We start from the raw sequence: 14,840 nt of genomic DNA on the forward strand, positions 1-14,840 counted from the left end.
AATAGAAACGTCGAATTACGTGCGGAGGCTGGCCAGACTCGATTCAGGCATGATAGGATTGTTGGATCATTTTGAGGGCCCTATTTCTCCCACCGCTGGCCACAGAGTAGGACCGCGAGCAACGTCTTGGCTAGATAGCGTCATGTCTCCAGTTTGACGTAGGGAACTCTCGGTGGTATTGTGAAAACAAAGTGATGACTGATAAAGACGCCGTTGGCCAACTGGGTCGTAGTCATGAACGTTTGCTGGATTGTTGGTTTTCATTGATGTTTTCGACTGGGCTTTCGGCTATCGACATAGTTATCTTTTCAACAACCATACCTAGATCGTCGATTGGGACGTAGAGCCAACATTATTTGACGTTATCATTATCGGTCACTTACGTCAACCCTCGACCACATCACGGACCGCAAAAGTGCCCCTAAAGCTATTCGTCCAGAAGAGCACGCCAGCATGGCTTCCGTGTCAACTGCCGATAGCACACGGGCTTCCCGGCCGAGTAAAAACGACGACACGGCCCCGGCCCGAGAGAGCAGCGTGACTCGAGATGAACGTAGCTTCGATGCCGAAAAACCCCAACAATCATTTGGGGAAAAGTCCGAGAACCCCCCGAATGGAGGTTTTTTCAAGGACGAACCCGATCGGGATCTCGAGGCCGAGGGCACCGGGAGCCATGATGACTCGGCGGCAGCAAACGGCTGCAAGCAACCAGAGTATACCCCTGACGGGAAGCGCATCATCACCGAGGACGAATGCTACTACCTTTTGGGCTACTCTTGGCCAGCATGGAAGAAGTGGATGCTTCTTTCCTCTATCTTCGCTGTTCAGGTCTCAATGAATTTCAACACCAGTGTTTTCCCGAGCGCCGTCACTCCCATAAGCGAGGCTTTCCACGTCAGTGAGCAGGCCGCCCGTACCGGCCAGTGTGCCTTTCTCGTCCTCTACGCTTTCGGTTGTGAGCTTTGGGCGCCTTGGAGTGAGGAGTTTGGAAGATGGAAAATCTTGCAGTAAGTTTCTATCTTCATTGAATTAGCAGGACACGGCTGATGCTGAGTGTAGATGCTCATTGTTCTTGGTCAACATCTGGCAGATTCTTGCTGCTCTAGCTCCCAACTTTGGTAGTATTGTCGTCGCCCGAGGACTGGTATGTTATGAGATACCCTAAAGCCGTGGATACTTGGCTCATGATTCTATCAGGGCGGTATTAGCTCAGCCGGTGGCAGTGTCACCCTCGGGATGGTTGCCGATCTCTACCAGCCAGAGGAACAACAATGGGCCGTTCTCTTCGTCGTGCTGTCTTCCGTATTCGGTACCTCAGTCGGCCCCGTTGTCGGTGGCCCGATCCAGAAGTTTCTTCCATGGTACTGGAATTTCTGGATTCAGCTCATCTTCGGCGCCACTGTCCAGTTCATCCACTTCTTCATGCCCGAAAGCCGCGCCACCATCATCATGGACAGGGAAGCCAAGCGACGCCGTAAGTCCGGCGAAGACACCAACATCTACGGGCCCAACGAGGTCAAGAAGCCCCGACTTTCCATGCATGAGTTTGCAATCACATGGGTGCGCCCTTTCGAGATGTTCGTCCGCGAGCCCATCGTCCTGTCGTGCTCCCTGCTGTCAGGATTCTCCGACGCTCTGATTTTTACCTTCCAAGAAGGATTCACTCCTGTGTTCAACAAGTGGGGGTTCGGGACTCTTCAAAAGGCCTGGGCTTTCATTCCCATCAACATTGGATATGTTCTGGCATACGTCTCTTACATTCCTTGGATCATAAGAGACCACCGTATCACTAGAACCAAGGGGCCTGACGCGCTGGCCCCTGAGCGCCGTCTCCAATGGCTGTTGTATCTCGCTCCCCTGGAGACAATTGGTCTCTTTGGCTTTGCTTGGACGTCCATGGGACCTCCCGAGTCTCATTGGATCGCCCCCATGATCTTTTCTTGCCTGATCGCCATTGCCAACTTTGCCATTTATATGAGCACGGTTGACTACATGATTGCGGCCTATGGACCGTACTCTGCTTCGGCTACTGGCGGCAATGGATTTGCTCGAGACTTCCTCGCCGGTATTGCCGCCATGTACTCGACGCCTCTGTACGAGAACGTTGGCGATTCGCGCCACACCGAGTATGCAAGCACCGTCCTGGCCTGTCTTGCGCTTTTGGTTACGATTCCAGTGTATCTCATTTACTGGAAGGGACCCGTTATCCGAGAGCGGTCCAAGTTTGCCCAGTCTCTCAATCAAGACCGACGCGCCAAGGGCGGCCGTCGCGTTGTGTCAGCTCCCGAAGACCAGCTTGAGCCCAAGGACCTCTAAAGGATGTGGGAAGAGAGCAACAAGAACACTATATGATCTTAACGTGTATACGATCATAGATTAGTGCAAGGCGTGGTTTGTCTATTTGGTGAACGGTTAGGACATGATGACGATACCAATGCAAAGCAATTTCATAAACTAAGTTCAGAGCAGGGTGCAATGCCATGGCATGATGTAGACCAGGGAAACTGTCAGAATCAGCGGGTATCAAATACTTCAAATACTTCAGCAGAGTCGCTTGGAATTGAGAGTCATCTTCGAAGATTGACTATGTAGGCAGCGTAGGTGGTTCCACATAAGATAGGAAAAGCCTCTGTTAGTCCCATGTTGGTTTGTCACATTCCAACATCCAGTCTTCAACGAGTGCGCAGTCAAACATGAAGGCTTTTGAGTGGAAATCGGCCCTCGCATCAGGGCGGGTTGATTTCAAAGCTCGTGGTGGCTTACAAAGAGATGATAGTCATGATGTGATGAGAGTCAACCTGGAGTGCGTGTCTTTTGTGAGGAAAGGGGAGGGAAATCCCAGACTGAGTCCTGTCACGTAAGTGATTAAAGTTCTCTTGATCTTGGAATCCGAAAAAAACCACTCAGTAGATCATACTTTGGAGTATCAATGTGTTGACCTTGCCTCATAGTCAACGTTCTAAAGTAAGGTGACTATCACGACCATAGCTCCCTTGAGACTACACTGGTGACCGGAAGCCGCACGAGAACACAACGATACTAATGGCAATTCTAGATTCATTCTAGATCCACAAATGTGGTTCAGGGAGCTAGGATGTCATAGTGTGACAATGAGGACAAGTTTCACAACGTCGAGCGTCATATTTACCACTTATCATGATATCAGAATTGCAAGCCCAACCCGCAGTAAACGCCGACCTGATGCATCCGTGTCTCAAGAGCCGATCTACCGACACACTCGTTCCATGTCTACCTCCTCGAATGCACCATCCGTCCCTTGACCCAGACCATCTTGGTATTCCGGTCATCACCATTGAACACCCACTTGGCAATCCGATCCTCCCAGCTCTCCCACCCGAAAACGTCAACATTGCCCCCTCCCTCGCCCTGCTCCCCGTCCTCATCGACCAGCGGCAGCCCAATTAGCTGCGCGTCCCAATGCATGCCAACCTCGAACCCTCCAACCTTTTCCTGCAGCCCAACAACCTTGGCACCGCCCTTCGTGCCGAGATACAGCACCTCCTCGACCGTCAACTTCGCCCTCTCCCGCTCCTCCCCCCGCAACCCCATGGCCACGTGCCGCGACACCAGCGCCGCCTGCCTCGCCGCGTCGAGGATGCTCGGACTATACCCGCCGCTCATGTCCGTCCCCAGCCCGACGTCGATGCCCTTGTCCCACAGCCAGCGCACCCGCGCCGCGCCGCTCGTGATGCTGCTGTTACTGCAGGGGCAGTGCGAGATCTTGGCCCCCCTCTCGGCAATGGTGGTCGCCTCCTTCTCCGAAAGGTGGATCGCGTGCGCGAGGACCGTCTTTTCTCCCAAAAGACCGTGGGTGTCGTAGACGTCGGTGTAGCTCTCGCTGTCGGGGAAAATCTCCTTGACGAGCTCGATCTCGCCTTCGTTCTCGGAGATGTGCGTCTGCACGAGCACGTCGAGCTCCTTCTGCATGTCCGCCAGGCCCTTCATCGCCTCGCTCGAGCACGATGGCGCAAACCTCGGCGTCAGGATGGGCGCGACGATTTCAAATTCTGGGTCGATTGACCGCATATAATCCACAGTCTCTCTCGTCTTTCTCAGTGAAGCTTGGGGCGACTCATCTCTGTAGTACTCCGGACACAACCCCTCGCGGTCCATACACACCCGTCCCACGAACGCGCGCTGGCCCAGCGCGAGACAAATGTCTGCCAAAAGGTTCGTGGCGTCGACGTCGATGGTGGCATAGTATGCCGACGTGGTGGTGCCATGGGCGAGGGTGCGTCGCACGCAGGCTGTGTAGACGCGCTTGGCCTTCTTCTGGTCCTTGAGACTGGATTCAAGCGGGAAAGTGTAGGTGTTGAGCCAGTCGAGGAGGGTGGACTTGCCAAAGATGCCGACGTTGGGGTATTGCGAGGCGTGAACGTGGGTGTCTGTTGTGATGGCGGGGTTAGCCTCGAGATAGTGGGGTGGGACTGACGGGACAGAGCGTGGATGTCTCGCGAAAGTCTCCTAGTCCATGTCTCACCTGGCTCCAGGCAGCATCGAGACAGGCGGCACCGGCGGGAAAAAGGAACCATAATGACATACCGATAAACCCGGGGAAGAAAAACTGCCCCTCCCTCCCCACATGGACCTCGACGTCGCCGACCTTCCAGCCCAAACGGGGGAGCAGCTCCGTCTCGGACCTTCTCAGGTCGTATCCGGTCTCGACAGCAACAATCGTGCCGGATGCGTCGACGCAGACAGCTGTGTCGTGGAGGTACTCGAGCGCTTCTCTCGTCTTGGAGTGCACGAACGTGCCGAGGAAGAGTTGGTTCCGGCGCGTAGTCGGCGATGCTGACGAAGCCGCCGGGGGCAGGTCTCTGATCATGTCGCCCATCGTTGCAAAGGCTGCGACCTCTGGTCGTCGTCGAGGCCGCTGGAAGTGGCGGTCTGTTTTGTTGGCGAAGGAATTGTTTGTCGTCGTCGTCCGCAACCGAGTCCGGATTCTGTTTGACCTGACGTCGAGATATTATGTTTGCTGTTCGGTTGCCGTCGGCAAAGTCGGAGGGAACCCCACGGTGTCTTTCCAGAGTCCAACAAGGCAGGTGATGTTGTTGCCAATGTTGCCGCTGACAATCGGTACAACACGGAGTCAATGCGAAAGTCAAAGTTTAGCTGTTGTTCGTTGGAATAGATCACAAGCTGGTGTCAAATGGTAGTACGCGGTGTTGCGATATCGTCGGATCGGCACAAGCTTCCAAACCCCCAGAAACGAAACCACGAACGCGACGGGAACAGGAAAAAGAAAGGAGGGAACGGCCGGTAGATATATGCAGTGCGACAGATGACGCGCATCAAAACATGTGCTTCATCCGCCGCCGTTGTTGTCGGAAACCTCCCTCCCCCCTCCAGAGATAAGACGAATTAGACAGGGGTCAGGCGGGGAGGTCTCTCAATGTGCAGCGGGAGTGCCAGAAGCATGCCGACAAAAAGAAGCTTGCTGTACTAGGTAAAGGCCGGTAACCGTGTCCAACCCGCCTGTTCCCCTTCTTCGCCAAATACGAATTGGCAAGATGGACTGGTCATAAACAAGACAAAAGAACCGCCAAGTCCAGACACCCTGCGGATACGACATGCCCGCTGAGTTCCAAGCGATGGGAGAGCCCGGGAACCCCAAACACCACGCGCCCCCCCACTTCGCAGCGCACCGGTCGCACGTCACACGGCGCTCGCCGCTGGCCGCCTCCAGTCACCACCACCACCACCACCACCACCTCCTCAGACTCAGACTCAGACTTGGACTCACCTCCTCCGCCCGCAACTCAAGCCCTGGCTTGACCCAATCCGGATAGTTTTGATAGCTTCGCCAACCACGTCCCTCTCTTTTGGTGACCCCTCGTTCCTCTCATCCCTCTTCTCTGGTCAGATAAGCTCCTGACTTTGTCCGCCATGTGGGATACTTCCATCTCTGTCCGCTACTTGTCGTCTTATCCCCCATGCTTAACCTCCGGGGCCGACAACCAAACACATCCCGTCCTATCCGCATGCTGCGCCTTTCGGGTGAACCATCTGTGTCCCGGGTCCTTGCAGCCTACTGTTGTCGATCCCCCGCTGCCAAAGCCCTGCCCGTGCATCCACCCTAGCATCCTACCTAGTCCTGGATTCCAGCCAGCAGTTCTCGTGTCGCCCGTTGCCTTGTTTAGACGTAGGACAAAGCAGCGCGCCTTCGGGCATTTAATCCCACACATAAGCTTTCATTTCACGTCGAGTCAACGGAAACAAAGGTGAACCAATTGCTCTCTATTTGTCTTCTTGTACCACCATTAAACACTACAACAATAAACGCCCCAACCGTAAAAAACCTACTAAAACTTTCTAAAGCGACATGCTAAAACAGTCATCGAAAACAACGTCCCTGATTTGTACAACGATTACGCCGTCTAGAGTCATTCAGTGTCCATAATGAATCATCTAATCCTCTCCCTTTTGGGTTTTCGTAACAGCGTACTTCCTCACCCCATCTATCCCCTAACGCAGGTAGATGTAGCTAGGCTTACGCAGCCGCACCAGGTCCCTCGTGTTCCCCGGTGACGCCGTTAACAGCGTTGGGGCCAGGACCGTCCTGGGTGAATTGGTCCCAGTTCGCCAGGATGGACGCAATCTTGGGAGAGTTGGTGAGCTTGTACACATCCTCAAAGTACTCCTTAGTGATGGCGAAGGGCTTCGCCGTCACGTTGGGGATGTACTTGCCAACAAGCTTGGCAGGGTCGATCGTCGTCTTGTTGATCTTCTTGAGGAGGAAAGATCGGAACGGCTTGACACCAGACCGAAGGAACGTCGAGTGGAAGGGCACGTCGATACCGCGAAGGGGGATCGTCGCAAAGCCACGCTGAAGCTCCAGGGGAGTAGGTTTCTTGAGGGTTGCCTCGGCGCTGCCCTTGATAATCTCCTTGAGCGCACCCTTGGCCTCGTCGATGTTGCCGCGCATCTCCTCAATGTCGATCTTCTGTTGCTTGAGGAAGTTGGTGACGCCCGTGAGGGTGTCAAGGGCGCGGAGGTCGCCAGCGGCAACGTACTGCATGTTTGCAATGTTGTAGTTGACGATCTCAAGGAGCCAGCCGGTCTCCTCAGAAATGCAGTCAACAACAAACTGCAGAGCCTCCTCGTTGAAGGTCTTGGAGATTCTGCTGGGGTTGATGGCGCACATGGAGTAGTTGGAGCGTCCGGCCGCATCGCGCTCGACGGCGACCTGCATGGTCAAACCACGGTAGAAGACAACCGACACCAAGCTCTCGATTGGCATGACCTCCGCCAACGCAGCGAGGGCAGAGTATTCACCCAGGGAGTGGCCGGCAAAGGTGCAGTCCCGGGGCACAAGCCCCTTGGACTTCATGTCCTCAAAGCTGGCCTTCTCCATGAGGGTAAGGGCAGGCTGAGTAAACTGAGTAGCCGACAGTAGGCCGGTAGGCGAGCGGTAGGTGTACGAGGTGGTCTTCTCGTCAATCTCCTTGAAGATGCGCTCGGACTTGATGCTTCCATCGGCAGCAACGGTCTCGAAGGTCATGGCCATGTAGTTTTGACGAATGGCCTTGCCACGAGGACCACCAAAGTGAACGGTGAGCTCCTTGGGGTTGTTCTTGACGATGTTGGTGATCGAGAAGCCTGCAAATAGTTAGTGAAATGTCGGAAAAGCGAAAGACGTGCGACTTACCGTAGTTGTCCAACAGGTACTTGTCGGCACGGTCCCAGACCTCCTTGGCAACATCGCTGCTGGCGTACAGCTCCATACCCATGCCCTGTTCCTGGGAACCTTGGCCAGTGAAGACATAGGCGGTCACAGGCTGCTCGACTTCGGCCTCACCGAGGAGAACCTTCTCCTCGGTCTCCTTGTTGCTGGCCTCAACCTTGATGATCTTGCGACCTGAGACCATACCAACGTGCTGAAGCTTGACCTGGAGGTCATCGTTGGGAAGAACCATGCCGACCAAAGAGGCATGGAAGCTGCGGACACGGCCGATGTTGTTCTCGGCAGCCCACGTCTCAACCAAGCTACGGACTGCAGCACTGGAGTACATGCCGTGGGTGATGGTGCCAGGGAGAGCGGCGTAGTTGGCGAACACGCGCGAGACGTGGATGGGGTTATAGTCACCAGAGACACGGGCATAGTTCTCGTTGGTAGCAGGGGCACGGAGCTGGAGAGGAGTGCGGCCGCTGAGAGGGATGGGGTTCTCAAAGTTCAGGGGCTGGTCGAGAGGGGTACCGTTGCGCTCCAGGTAGTCAACGACGGGGTTGCCGTTGGACTGGCCAGCCTCGTAGTCGACACTAGCGACCTGGATGACCTCCTTGGTGGGGAGCTCAAGCAGAACCTGGCCCTGGGTAGAGACGCTGCTATACATCGTCTTGGTCTTGTAGCGGTAAAAGCTCTGAAGACGGAAGGTGAGTGTCTGTCCGAGAAGGTCGAGGTCGCGGGGCAAGTCATCAGTGTTGAACCACTGCTTCGACTTGAGAACAGCGACGTCCTTGCTGGTGGCCAGGTGCAGCTGGATCGGGGTCTCCATCTTGCGCTGGAAAGTGTTCTCGTAGTCGGTGTAGGCACCGCGGTACAAGAACTGGGAGGTGACATCCATGACGGCCTCACCATCGCGGTAGATGGTACCGCAAACCTCAACCATCTTGCCAGACTCCTGGTTGATGACAGCATTGATCTGAGCGGTGGTAGAGACTTCGTCACCCTTCTTCAGAGGCTCGGCGCCGGGCTTCATGCGGAACTCGTTAGACAGGTGGACAAGCTTCAGCAAGTCACCGTCAATAGTGCGAGGGAAGATGGGCTTGGTGATAGCCTTCCAGCCAACGACGATAGCAAAGTCCATGGGGGCGTAGACAGTCTTGCCGGGTCGCTCGACAAAAGCCTCGCCAGTGTTGCCAACGGCGTGGATGAAGTCGTTGATGCCTTCGCCAGTAATGGTAGCCTTGCCACCATCGAACTTGCTGCTAACATCGGCATCGAGATCAAAAGTCTCATCACCGAACCACGCACGCCAGTAGAACTCCTTGATGCGGTCGTTGCGACCCTCCATGACCTCGCGGATGGGGGCATATCCAGCCTCGGGGTGGTAAGTGAACTTGAGCGGAAGCGCGACAGGCTTGCCAAGGGCAGTGGTATCCTTGATCATGCTGACGACAATCTCATTCTGGCCCTCAAGCTTAACCTCAATGACATCAACGTACTGGTTGTGGCGAGGCTGCTCCTTGACGACAATCTTGGTGTTCTTCGGGTCCTTGGGGTTGTGGATCTCGACAAAGAGCCCACGTGCGGGAGCAAAAATGCGCTTGATGGGGTTGGTCTGGAACTTCTGGCCCTGGACAACAACGTCAGAGGTGAGAAGAGCGTGGCGCCAGCTACGGTCGGGGCCAGCAAGCAGGGCCAACCAAGCGTCAAGGCTAGGTAGGGTAGCCGTGGGCGAGGTCGACAGACGGTAAGTGTTCTTGTGGGCGTCGTCATACGAGACGGTAAGACCATCAACGTCCTCGACAGGGATTTCCGCCTCGATCAACTTGCCACCGAAGTACTCAATGGTGGGAATGGCCTTCTTGTCGCCCTTGTAGAGGTCCCTAGTCAGGTACTCAACGTGAGTGAGGTGAATGCCATCAAGGATCTCCTTAATGGGCTCATCAATGACCTTCGAGAACTTGACGGCGGTAGGTCCCTGAAGAATACATGTACGTCCGACGTCCTGACCGATGACGGCACCAAGGTCCTCAGACTGCCACAAGGAATCCTTCTTGAAGTAGAAGTCAAAGTTCTCGTCAAGAGTAGGAATGAAGGTGACGGGCTTCTGAATGGGGCGCAGGCACAACATCAGGAAATGCTGAACATCCTGAGCGTTGATAAGCTGAGTCTCGGCATCAGGGTAGTGGGACAAGATCTTCTCAACAGTCTCGTAAGGTGACTGAAGGTCCTTGTAGTCCTGAAGCTGGGCAACCTGCCCAGGCTGGGAGGTGAAACGCTCCTCAACACGGCGAATGAAGTCACCAGTGAGTCTGATGAAAGTAGGGTCAATCCAGCGCTGCTCGTGGCGGATGTAAAGCAGATCAACCATGCGACGGACAACCTCTCCATAGGTCATGTCTTCGAGGTCAACGGCCTCGCCGGCGCGGTTGCGGCCGAACCAGACCTTCTGGAAATCGTCATTGAGCTTCTTGATGATGTAGTCGCGGTTCTTCTTCAGCTCAGCAACACGCTTCTCCTTGGGGAGGGAGAATATCTTCTTGTCCATCTCAGCCCAGAAAAGGACACCGCGAGTAGCCAACTTGTGGATGGGCTCACCCATCTCGGAAAGGACTGTGACAACGCCACCAGTAGGACCAGTGTAAGACTTCTCCCACTCGCTGTCATCAACACCAGGGGCGTCGATGATGGCCTGCTTAGCAGCAGGGCTGGTTTTGGCCTCCTTGGCGACCATCATGCGACTGCCGAACAGAGTGCCATCGAAAGGCATGGGAGGGTAGCCATAATTCTTGGACCATTCACCCGTGAGATACGGGTAGGTGTCCTCAGCACCACCGAAACCACTGCCGGCAACAAGAATGATGTTCGCCTGGCGACGGATACGCGGGTACATGGTCAGGATGGGCTGGTGGAAATCCTCGTACGAGTGGTGACCACCGCCACGACCACCAGTCCACTGGAGAAGGACAGGGAAGGTGGGGTTGGCCTTTGCAATGTTGATGACGGCCTGAATGGCATCAACGGAACCGGGCTTGAAGCTGATGTGCTTTAGGCCAAGAGTGTCAATGTACTCCTGGGCAACCTCGACTGAGGGGACGCCAGCACCAATGGTGAGACCTTCGATGGGAACACCCTCGGCTCTGAGTCTTCCGAGCATGGGAATCTGCCACTGCATGGCTCGAGGGTTGACGTAGATAAGGTTGACACCAATACCACGTCCAGCCGGAATGGCACCCTCGATCTTCTTCAGGGCGGCAGTCATCATGTTAGGGTCGAAGTAACCACCACCAGCCAACTCAATGTGGTAACCGGCGTTCATGGTTGCGGCAACGAAGTCCCAGGGAACAGTGCAGGGCGTCATACCAGCAACGACGATAGGAGGAAGACCCAACAGTCTGCTCATCTTGGTGTCGACGTATGTGTCACCGTTAGACGTGGTGACCAGACGGGGACCAAACTCCTTTACCCAGTCTACAGCATACTTGACAGCGTGCTCCTCATCGCGGTCAAAGAGCTCAGGCTTGTATCCAACTTCAGTGATGGAGCCGTTGACGGCACCAGCAAGAATGACGTGCACGCCAGTGCCCTCCTTGTTGCGGCTGGTGAGAACACCCAGGCCAGAAATGCCTCCGGGACCGAAGTCAAGAACATGCGTCGCCTGGGGAAAGACTGTAGCCTTCTCCCAGTTGACGGGGTCTCGGGTGATGAGACGGATCAGGATGGGGACAATGTTGCCGTCGCCCGCCTCACGGAGGTCTTTGCCAGTGTTGGTGTCGAAGACCGCAGTGCCAAGAGACTTGGAGGGGATCTTAATGTTCTTGAGGTCCTCGTCAATGAGCTCCGTCGCCTCAGCAAGGTACTTGCTGTGGAAAGGGGCAGTGATGGGGAGGAAACGATGTACAAAGCGAAGCTTGCGCTGAGTGTGAGGAATACGGTTCTGGTCCAAGCCAGTCGGCGCCTTCACCTTGCGGAGCTGCGCGTTGAGACCGTACAGAGAGATGGGAGGGCCGGTAACGACGAGGTTACGTGGGCTGTTGATGAGGGAAATGGAGATGTGGCGATCAGCAGGGAGGTACTTGTTGGTAGCATCAATGTGCTTCTGGACCTCAGCCTGGGAAAGATCCCTAATGCTAAGCATGGGGGTGGGAAGACCTTCGCCGTTGTCCACAGACTCCCTCAGCATAGTAGGCGTCAGCGATGTGCGAGGGAACACCTGCTGGCTTCGAGCACCGATCCAGAAAAGGATGGTGAGCGCGGAAGGTGCGAGCTCCTTCCATGATTCCCAAGACTCAGCGGCAGCCGTGATGGCAGCGAGGACAATGCCCTGAGAGTGACCAGTCGTACCGCTGATCTGGTCGCGGAGCTGACCGGGGTGGACACCGAGAACCTTGCAGGTAACCTCGTAGTGTGCGAGCTGTACGAGACCAATCAGAGGGAAACTGACAGGAGCCGAGATGAGGTAGTCAACGTCGGGTGTCTCGTCCTCGCTCTCGAGCCATCTCATGATGTCCAGGCCCTTCGGGTAGAGCTTCTCTGCCTCAGGGTGTTTGGAGAGGTTCTGGAGCAACTCCGCAGCATTAAGGATAAGCTCGCCGATGAAGGGCTGGTATGTCTTGTAGATCTCACGCAACTCATCGAAGTACTCCTCGATGTTGCCCTGACCACCGAAAATGGTGTAGATGTCGGCAAGGTTGTCGTCGGCAGCGCGGAAGAGCGCTGAACCGTAGGCCTTGATTGAGCGACCAGTGGTCTGTCTGGCCTGGTAGTAGCTACGGATGACAACCAACTTCTTGGCGTCAATGCCGGGCAAGGAGGCGGCGAGGGCGTGGACCTCGTTGCCCTGCAGGTATCCGCGCTCGAACTCGTTAAGGACAAGCTTCAGGACCTCCTCGTAGGAGCCCGACTCGTCGTCCTCACCCTTCTCGACCTCGTCGGCGACAAAGCCCATGTACCTCGCGACCAACTCGGCAACGGACGAAGGCTCGTCGTCCTGAGCAAGCTCATCTGTGGCGGTGGGGAGAGTGGCGTTGAAGCGGTCCTTCAATTGCGAGGCGTGGAAGTGGAGGGCGGTCGGTACAAGGAGGGAGGTCTCGAGAGAACCGTGGCGGAGAGTGAGAGGGCGCAGGGAAGCATTGGATCGGGGGGTAGAGACTCCCGTCTGGGGGCCAGTTCCGGTGCCGTACATGGTGATGGTTGATTTGGGGGGTATCAAGAGGGTGCGAAGTTTTTTTTTTCGTGTGCTACGAATGGAGCTTTACTCGCCACGTTTGTTAGCCGAGACATTCTAGATTTTTTTCGTCTGCCTCCTGTTGCTCCCCATGTCTTCAATGGGAGCATGGGAGACGGGGAAACGCCAAAGTGGCTTACCTGTCTGTGACTCCGTGTACTCAGCGAAGAGCAGGAGGCAGCTATTTCAAGATGCTCCGGGACGGTGGGGAGGAAGTGGGCGGCAAAAAAGGTTGGACGTATGGGCGTGGAATTTGAGGGGGTCGTCTAGAGAGCTGTCTCTGCAATTCACCGGGAGCAATTGGTGGTCTATGAAGGACAAGAGAAAAGGAAACGAGAAGACTGCCCTGCAAGATCTGTCCTTGACGTAAAGTTGTTGGAGAGAGGAGCGAAGGAGTGGCAGATGGCAGGTTAAAGAAGAGTTGGATGAATGATCAAGGGAAGGTTGGGAGGGTGCTTGGGAAGGTTATGACGGGAAGGCGAGGCAGTTGAAAAGCATCCCTTTGCACTCTTTTGCTGCGGTCTGGGTCTTGGGTCTGGGTCCTGGGTCCTGGCTTTCTTGGAGTGGTGTGCGAGTGAGGAGTGAGCGTGTCTGTCCGGGTCTCAATGTGTGGACATGGGTTGATTGGGATAGTGGGATTGGGGAATTGGGACAGGCGCAGGTACATCCACGCCTCATTGATTGAGGGCGGCGTGTGGTCACTCACTGGGCGTCTGTCGTATGGCGTGGAAGTGGATGCGATGTGGATGGATCCAACCTTTGGGCCAGGTACCTGTTGACTGAGAGTGCTTGCCTTTTGGTGCGAGTGAGGTCAATCCCATCAACGTAATTGGAGGTGCCTGGTCCAGTTTGGGGCCACGAAGGGGGGGAGGAGGGGAGAAGGGTGGAAGGAGGTACCTAGGGAAGGGTCAGGTACATGGCATGCTGGAAGAGATGGAACTCAACGATTAAAAATTAGGCCGGGTCATATCTGGGACATTGGACATTGGAATGAATCCAGTTGGTCCGGGCTGGCGGAGGAAAAGATCGTTGGCCTGATGTAGCTTGTATCTATTGCATGGGATGGATGGTATTTGGACCTGTTTCTGACGCAGGCGGATAGTGTGCCCAAGCTATTTGTTTGCGCCTGTAAGCAATGAAGCATTGGCATTGGCTGACTGGCATTGGATAGGCAAAGGAAACAGGTAGTCGAAGCACTCTCCAGAACTGCTGGCGCCGAGCGGTACTTGCCCCTCGTACATTCCTCCAACGCCACGCCTTCCCCAGTTGAAGAGCGTGTTCGTGTTTGGCAATAACTGTTGTCTTGCTCTTTCCTGCCTTCCATGTTCGAGTTGTCCCTCTCTCCAAAAGTCTCAAATCCCAATGTCTCGCCAAATTTTTTAGTTCTGTTGGGGATGGTCGCACACCCAATCCACCCCTCCAGCTCCACCCTTGACTTCATGCAGCCCGAGTGATCCGCAAGGGTGCCGCTGTTGGAGAACGGGCGGCCATGTACCGGTACATACCCTCCTCCGTCGGTCGTTCTCGATATCTCCCACGCTTGGATGGCAGGGACGTAACGCAACGCAACGACAACGACGACATCACTTGGCTAGATGGGGCCATCACCCGCGCTCTCTCCCGTCTCCCATCTCTTGTTTCGCTCTTCTAATGCACTTTTGGATAGTGTGCATCTCGTCTCCGGATCTTTGCCGCGGAATCTAATCATGTCAACCCGCTACCGTCTTCTTGTTGCAGCGCTGGATCAATGGACGCACGAATCCTCGGCCAAATGGCATCATCTTCGGCTCTTTCACACCTACCAAGCTCTCCGAACATGCAGACTTGACGTGCACGCCGATAAGATGCCGAGCTGCTACCCCGGATGCATCAAACAGATGATAACGGAGACCAAATCGCTCGCGCCGCTGCGGGCCATCTCGGGCT

The 14,840-nt window shown here is 55.3% G+C and overlaps 3 protein-coding genes across 3 annotated transcripts; 1 reads left to right on the top strand and 2 right to left on the bottom strand.

Annotated features, from left to right (window-relative positions):
- Positions 1–453: 453 nt before the first annotated feature.
- ColSpa_05932 (putative transporter) lies at positions 454–2,316 on the top strand (the record flags this gene model as incomplete). Its single annotated transcript, XM_049272144.1, has 3 exons — positions 454–1,007; positions 1,060–1,144; positions 1,198–2,316. 3 exons carry the CDS (start codon positions 454–456, stop codon positions 2,314–2,316), a joined length of 1,758 nt encoding a protein of 585 aa, XP_049128101.1.
- Positions 2,317–3,249: 933 nt separating this feature from the next.
- On the bottom strand, positions 3,250–4,855 carry ColSpa_05933 (putative guanosine-diphosphatase; the record flags this gene model as incomplete). Its single annotated transcript, XM_049272145.1, has 2 exons — positions 3,250–4,406; positions 4,564–4,855. 2 exons carry the CDS (start codon positions 4,853–4,855, stop codon positions 3,250–3,252), a joined length of 1,449 nt encoding a protein of 482 aa, XP_049128102.1.
- Positions 4,856–6,511: 1,656 nt separating this feature from the next.
- Positions 6,512–12,872, bottom strand: ColSpa_05934 (fatty acid synthase subunit beta; the record flags this gene model as incomplete). The annotated part of the gene is made up of 2 exons (XM_049272146.1): positions 6,512–7,620; positions 7,670–12,872. The coding sequence occupies 2 exons, from the start codon at positions 12,870–12,872 to the stop codon at positions 6,512–6,514; spliced, it is 6,312 nt and encodes a 2,103-aa protein (XP_049128103.1).
- Between the last annotated feature and the right edge of the window lie 1,968 nt (positions 12,873–14,840).

This window comes from Colletotrichum spaethianum (assembly GCF_022836535.1).
Source record: "Colletotrichum spaethianum MAFF 239500 DNA, contig13, whole genome shotgun sequence".
NCBI classification, from domain to species: Eukaryota; Fungi; Ascomycota; class Sordariomycetes; order Glomerellales; family Glomerellaceae; genus Colletotrichum; species Colletotrichum spaethianum.